Source organism: Podarcis gaigeae (genome assembly GCF_964106915.1).
Source record: "Podarcis gaigeae genome assembly, chromosome: 13".
NCBI classification, from domain to species: domain Eukaryota; kingdom Metazoa; phylum Chordata; class Lepidosauria; order Squamata; family Lacertidae; genus Podarcis; species Podarcis gaigeae.
The window spans coordinates 14,107,931-14,115,507 of record NC_139689.1 but is presented as its reverse complement, the minus strand read 5'-3'; the positions used below and the strand labels follow the sequence as shown (position 1 = coordinate 14,115,507).

At 44.5% G+C, this 7,577-nt stretch overlaps 2 protein-coding genes across 2 annotated transcripts; both read left to right on the top strand.

Moving 5' to 3' along the window:
* Positions 1-954, top strand: LOC310830417 (olfactory receptor 4K3-like; the record flags this gene model as incomplete). The annotated part of the gene is made up of 1 exon (XM_083710201.1): positions 1-954. One exon carries the CDS (start codon positions 1-3, stop codon positions 952-954), a length of 954 nt encoding a protein of 317 aa, XP_083566327.1.
* A 5,684-nt stretch (positions 955-6,638) lies between these two features.
* Positions 6,639-7,577, top strand: LOC310830416 (olfactory receptor 4K14-like; the record flags this gene model as incomplete). Its single annotated transcript, XM_083710200.1, has 1 exon — positions 6,639-7,577. The coding sequence occupies one exon, from the start codon at positions 6,639-6,641 to the stop codon at positions 7,575-7,577; it is 939 nt and encodes a 312-aa protein (XP_083566326.1).

The following is a 7,577-nucleotide window of genomic DNA, read 5'->3' as shown; positions in this document are numbered from 1 at the left end:
ATGGAGGCAAACCAGACAAGGGTGACCGAATTTATACTGCTGGGCCTCTCTGAAACCTGGGAAGTCCAACTTTTCATATTTCTCTTCTTCCTCGTCCTCTACGTGGCTAGTGTCTTCACCAACATTCTTATCCTCTCAGCAATTTTCAGCGATCACCACCTTTCAGATTCACCTATGTTTTTTCTGCTGGGTCAACTGGCTTTCCTGGACCTCTGCTTGCCCTCTTTTGCCATTCCAAATTTCTTTGATTTCCTTTCCGAACACCATGTCATTTCCTTCCATGGCTGCATGGCACAAATCTTTTTTCTCCATCTCTTTGCAGGCAGTGAGATGCTCCTGCTGATAGCTATGGCCTATGACCGGTATGTGGCCATTGCCCATCCTCTCCGTTATGCCTCACTCATGAGCCGGCACCATTGTGTGGGGCTTGGGCTTGCTTCCTGGGCCGGTGGGTTCCTCCATGCCACTGTGCAACTGGGTTTCATCATTAATGCGCCTTTTTGTGGACCCAATCAATTGGACAGCTTCTTCTGTGACCTCCCCTTGGTCATCAAGTTGGCCTGCACTGACACCTACACCCTGGAAGTCATGATGGTCACCAACAGTGGCATTATGTCACTGGTGTGTTTCATTGGCCTGCTTCTCTCATATGGTTTCATTCTGTACACAATCCACTCCAGGAGCGCCTCTGAAAGGAGCACCAAGGCTGCCTCCACATGTACCTCTCACCTGATTGTGGTCACCATGTACTTTGGGCCAATTATGTTTATTTACCTCTGTCCATCGACCTTGCTCATGATTGATAAAGTGCTTGACATTGTTTCCCTTTTTGTCACCCCTTTGCTGAACCCAACTATCTATGCTTTGAAGAACAAGGAGATGAAGGCTGCCCTTGGAAGTCTGTTGTCTAGGCTTTCCGGACAGGTTTCCACTCAGAGCCATCCCCACCATTAAGCAGCTTGATATGCCCTCCTCTAGCACTGGATTTAGGCTGTCACTATGAGTCTCAAATCACTAGTTACTTAATTACTTGGGCAAACAGAGGGGTGGATAAGTCCTAAGCGGTAAACAGTGGACTTTCTTGGAGAAAGCTGTGGGGCAAACAGAAAAACACTAGGACCAGTGCTTAGCCCAGAGACAACTCACATACACATAACAGCAAGATAGTTGCAACGCCCAAGTTAGGTCATTGTATTCTTTCCTATTTTCTTGGGGTTTCAGTAGCTTAGGGTTATGCTCCATCATTTTGTTTTCTACTTTAAAACAACTCTTTTTCTTTTTCTTTAGATTAAGCTTTGCAAATGTATTATTATTAAAATGAACCCATCATTGTCTTGCAACACATTGATTGCATTGTAGAACTTAAATCTCAATTTTCCAAAACGACACTTTAAAAAGTTCAATTTTTAAATTGTGTTGTGAATTTCTGGCATTTGTATTTGACTCACAAAAAAGTTCCACCTCTCACACATGCCTGTTTTGAGGTTCATGGATGCATGTTCATAGAGGCACATGTAATAATGGTGGCAGCTAGGAAATAGTTTAGCCACAAATCATCTTGCTAATCTTGTTAACCCACTTAATATCTTCATAGAATCATAGAATCATAGAATCATAGAGTTGGAAGAGACCACAAGGGCCATTGAGTCCAACCCTCTGCCAAGCAGGAAACACCATCAGAGAGCCACTTCCGAGCTCAAGAGGAGGGGGGTTGCGGGGCCATCCCCTCCCCATGCACACAGGGGCTGGTTCTAGATCCCGCAAGATGAGGGAATCCCCGGGTGTGTCCAATCGGTGGGCCGGGGAGGCGAGGCCTGGCCCCATTTAAGGCCAGGGAGCCCGGGGACTGCCCTCTTTGCCCCCGTTCCTGCTGCCGGTTAGGCATTGGCAGGGGTAATTGTTATGCAAATGAAGGGGGAAGGAAGCGCAATCACCTTCCCCCAATGAAAAGGGGTAGTCCGGTAGAGGACTCCGGGGGGCATTGCCTTGTCCGAAACCTAGGGAGGTAAGGGCTTCCGGCACGCCCCCGAGCGGTGACACCCGTGGGATCCTAGTTGGCGTACTTCAACAGGACCCCCACGGCTTGTGGATAACCCTTCCCGGTCTCCATGCCAGGCAGCCGATAGGAGCCAATGCCTAAGGCCAATACCTTCCAATTCCTGTAATCAATAAAGGTGTGGCCTTTTAATGCCCATTAACCTTGAATAACGTGTCCTGTATCTTCATTTCTCTTGGGGGGAGGGGTTTCGCCACGCAACACTCCTGACATATGGTTCTCAAGCCTCTGCTTAAAGACCTCCAAAGAAGGAGGCTCCACCACACTCCTTGGCAGCAAATTCCACTGTCGAACAGCTTTTACTGTCAGGAAGTTCTTCCTAATGTTTAGGAGGAATCTTCTTTCTTGTAGTTTGGATCCATTGCTCCATGCCTGCTTCTCTGGAGCAGCAGAAAACAACCTTTCTCCCTCCTCTATGTGACATCCTTTTATGTATTTGAACATGACTATCATATCACCCTTAACCTCCTCTTCTCCAGGCTAAACATGCCCAGCTCCCTTAGCCGTTCCTCATAAGGCATCGTTTCCAGGCCTTTGACCATTTTGGTTGCCCTCCTCTGGACACGTTCCAGTTTGTCAGTGTGCTTCTTGAACTGTGGTGCCCAGAACTGGACACAGTACTCCAGGTGAGGTCTGACCAGAGCAGAATACAGTGGCACTATTACTTCCCTTGATCTAGATGCTATACTCCTATCTTGCTCTTCCTTTCCTCTTGATTGGTATAGCTGGACATTATTCAGTTGCTGGAGGTGGTGGAATCACACATTCAAGAAAGGGGTAGAAAATCAAATCCTCTTTATCCCCATCTTTTGTTCTCCCTTGCCTTCTAACCAGGAAACCAAACCAGAAGTCAGATCAAAATGCAATACACCCCTGAGGACAGCTGTGTACCTTAGTGACAAAGTATTGCTTCTTTTGCTAGCTCCCTTGAAGCAGAAAAAGCACCAGCTAATGCATTTCAAAAAGAATGAGCAATTAATCACACACACACACACTTCACTAACTCTTGATTTGCTCTTCATCCTGCCTTTTAAGCAGAGATCTCATCCACACAGGTATCTCATCCTGTCACCACTCATAGGCAGCAGATGGAATGAGAACAAATTTATCCATACTGATTCTGAGCTTTACAGAATAAGTTGCTGCAGAAAACCTCAAGGAATATCTGCTGGGATTTGCAGGTGGGTGAAAAAAAATAGTTGAGGGTGTATTAGATTTTTCCAACAGGCAGGTGCGAAACTCTGGGGCAAGTGACATTTTGGAGACTGCTCCAAGGAGCTGTCCAGCAGTTTACATCTGCTAATCTTCCCTTTCCCCCTCTCTAACTCCAGCGCTCCAAATGCCTTTTGGTGACTAGAATACTGATGGACACGGGTGTATTCTCAGAACTGGTCAGCATTGTAAGGATGCAATTGTCTATCAAGAACCTGGGGACTATATTTACTACCTTCGGTTTTGGAGGTGGTGTGACTCTAAATGCTGGGGGAACAGCAGGAAAGGGCTATTGCACCCATGTTCTTTTTATGGGTTTACCATAGGCATCTGGTCTAACCACTGTCAGAAGGCTCAACCACATGGCCAGAGCCTGATCTGGAATAGATCATTCCCAGCACGTTGTTGGAATACCGAGGTTAGAGAAGTTGTGTTCCTTGCTAAGGAAAAACTTAAGAACTTGAGAAATCCAGTCTACCATTCCACATCAGACTCTGACCATCTAGCTGAGGACTCAGTCTCTTGACAGTGCCTACCCAGATTCTTATTTGGAAGGGAATCACAAAATAGTGATAGTGGCATATGGTCTGTTAATCATTCTGCCACTGGTGTTTCCCCCCCTGCCTCGAGCATAGAGATTTAACACCCGGACCTGTGACTAGAAATGTGGCACAAAAGAAAGTCTGGATGAACTCTCTGCAAACACAGTGCTACGATCCACTTTTTATCACACACCCTGGTAGGGAAGGAGCAGCTGCTGGAACCTGCTGTGAGAGGACACAGAGTACCTCCAGCTTTCTTTTCTACAGTGTCCTCTGGAGGGTAAGTTCTTCTTAGAATCTCCCCTAATTTCCTTCTACAGTAACTCTGAGGAACTCCAAACAGCTGTGCTCCAAGCACCTCACCTTGCATATTGGAATATGAACTGATTCTTAGGAAGAGGAATAGTTGGTGAGCATACCAAACTTTAGGCAGAAGGACAGCATATTTTAGAGGAGTTGATGAGATGTGGAAGGGGACAGCATCTGCTTTGTGTGCATCAAGTCTCAGGTTCAATCCCCCGCATTTCATTAATAATAATAATAATAATAATAATAATAATAATAATAATAATAATTTATTTATACCCAACCTATCTGGCTGGGTTTCCCCGGCCACTCTGGTCGGCTTCCAACAGAATATCAAAATACAATAGTGTATTAAACATTAAAAGCTTCCCTAAACAGGGCTGCCTTCAGATGTCTTCTAAACGTCTGGTAGCTGTTTATCTCTTTGACATCTGATGGGAGGGCATTCCTCAGGGCGGGCACCACTACCGAGAAGTCCCTCTGCCTGGTTCCCTGTAACTTGGCTTCTTGCAGCGAGGGAACCGCCAGAAGGCCCTTGGCACTGGACCTCAGTGTCCGGGCAGAACAATGGGGGTGGTGACGCTCCTTCAGGTATACTGGACCGAGGGTTGCGGATTTTCTCCTCTCTGAAACCCTGACTAAGCTAAATGGATCAATGGTCTGACACAGTATAAGGAGCTTCCGATCTTTCTAAAACACACACACACAAGAATTGTACTAGTTTTCGGAAGAAATAATAAAATCAGCTTTTTCATTTGCTAATGAACATGCATACCAGCAACTTTTATCAGGAGAATTTCACAGTTTTGTGTTCAGAGAAAATAATTCCATAATTAACTTAGATAACTCAAAATAAAGAAAATAACTCAAAAGAAAATAATTTTAAAAGAAAAAAAGGAAGAGCGACAAAAAAATCTGTTGAGAATTTACTTCAGTCCTGAAACTCCATTCAGTTAGTTAGTTAGTTATTGCTGTATCTCAGTTTAGGTTTTTGTGTTTAAGTTTTGCAATTCGACTCCTTTTTGAACCTGCATCTATTTCTTTTGTTCATCTACTTTCTGCTACATTATTTCCAGATTCTTCAAATATTGATTTGACATACATCTTTTTTTGCTCCATTAAAGTTACAAGACCTGGTACAGAGTGCCTTCTCATATTTCCCCTGTGTACACTAATGTCTAGCCTCTTTGAATCCATAAGCATTCTGAATAGATTTTATGGCGTTCCATTCTCCATCCCAATATACAATTAGCTTAAAAGCTATGCCCCATTTGTACTTGATCTCTTACTGTTTGAGTAGAGATGTTTATAAAAATTCAATTCCCTTCTTTTATTCAAAACATGAGGGAGTATGATTGCAAGTCTCTCAATATGGTCCCCATTTAGAAGCTTTTTCTTTCTTACCCAGTCCCTAAAACTAGTGGGTTCTTCGACACATAGACTGGTGAACTTAAGCAAACTGTACCTCGGATTGTTTGGCCTTTTTTGTGGCATATTTGATTTCCTTGTCACTCCAACTCTGATTCAATATAAAGCAGCTTCCTATCAGCCTAAAAAACAATAGCCCTGTGTCTAAATCAAGGATCGGGAACCTTTGATCATTTAGATAATTGGTGGGGGTAGTGGTGGGTTAGGGTGTGTACAAAAGTTTGGGCAGGAGGACAGCATATCTTAGTTGAGTTGATAAAATGGAGAGGGGGTTCAGAGCATCTGTTTACATTCAGTTGATGTGGTTCGATTCCTGGCATCTCCAGCTAAGTTTGTGAATTTATTGTGTCTAAAACACGGAAAAGCAGCTATCAGTCAGTGTAGACTATATTGAGAAGGACTGCCAACTTGAATAAAATATTGTGGATGCCCAAGTAAGCCCCATCTTGCATAAGTGCTCGCAAAACATTTGAATGGCAATTGCCATCAACTTTGTGGGAGCATGGCCCCCTCAAATATTTTATTGTGGGGGCTGAAGCCCCCACAGCCCCCAAAAGTGGGCTTCTATGGTGCTGAGTAAAATAGACTGGAGGTCTCCCTCAATGAAAGGCAGGTGTGTGTGTGTGTGTGTGTGTGTGTGTGTGTGTGTAGGAAAGGGAACAAGACCTTCAGATTTCCCATCTCCACTGCAAACATTAGTGAGCTAGTTGGAGCAATGGCTTTGCTCCGTATAAGTCACCTTCAGGTGTTCCTATGAGCAATGTATGATCCACTGGGATTGGAGTCTCAGGACCCAGTCAAGAAGAAGCTGCAATGAGGTGGTGGGATGTCACGGGTGAAGAAATGTGGATATTGTTTGGATTTATTTTATATTTAATATATGTTAAAGTATGGATTGGAATATGTAACTGTCTAACAAAAGAATATCAAATAAAAACGAATAATAAAAAAGAATAATGACAGATAACACAAAGATGCACTTTTTGCTGATTTCACCAAAGACTGTGATGGAAGCATCTCATTACTGTCTCCTTTCTCCCTTTCCAATATTCACAGTGATATGCAAAAAAAGAATGCTGGGTTTAAACCGGACAATGGTGAATGAGTTTGTCTTGCTTGGCCTTTCTGAAACCTGGGCAATCCAACTCTTCTTATTTGTCTTCCTCCTCCTCCTCTACATGGCCATTGTCTTCAGCAACACTCTCATTTTCTCAGCCATTTTCTGGGATCACCGTCTCTCAGATTCACCCATGTTCTTTCTGCTGGGTCACTTGGCTTTCCTGGACCTCTGCCTGTCCTCCTTTGCCATCCCAAGATATCTCTTGGATTTTGTTGCCCAACATCAGATCATCTCCTTCCAGGGCTGCATGGCACAAATCTTCTTTCTCCATGTGTTTGTAGGAAGTGAGATGCTCCTGCTGGTAGCCATGGCAATTGACCGCTATGTGGCCATTTCCCATCCCCTCCGTTATGCCTCACTTATGAGCCGGCCTCATTGCATGGCACTTCTCCTTGCTTCATGGGCTGGTGGGCTCCTCCATGGCACTGTGCAATTGGGTTTCATTATTAATGTGCCTTTCTGTGGGCCCAATCAAGTGGACAGTTTCTTCTGTGACCTCCCATTGGTCATCAAGTTGGCTTGCATTGACACAAATCCCTTGGAGGTCATGATGGTCACCAACAGTGGAATTTTGTCACTAATTTCTTTTATTGGCCTGCTCATCTCATATGGATTCATTCTCTACACAATTCACTCCAGGGGTCCCTCTGAAGGGACCACCAAGGCTGCCTCCACATGCACCTCTCACCTCATTGTGGTCACCATGTACTTTGGGCCCTGTTTGTTTATTTACCTGCGTCCATATGCTCGGTTCATGATTGATAAAGTGCTCTCTGTCTTCTATACCTGTGTCACCCCCTTGCTAAACCCAACCATCTATGCTTTGAAGAACAAGGAGATAAAGGCTGCCATTAGAAGCCTTTCAGCAAGGCTGTCTGGGCAGGTTTCCACTCAGGGACGTCCCCAACATTAG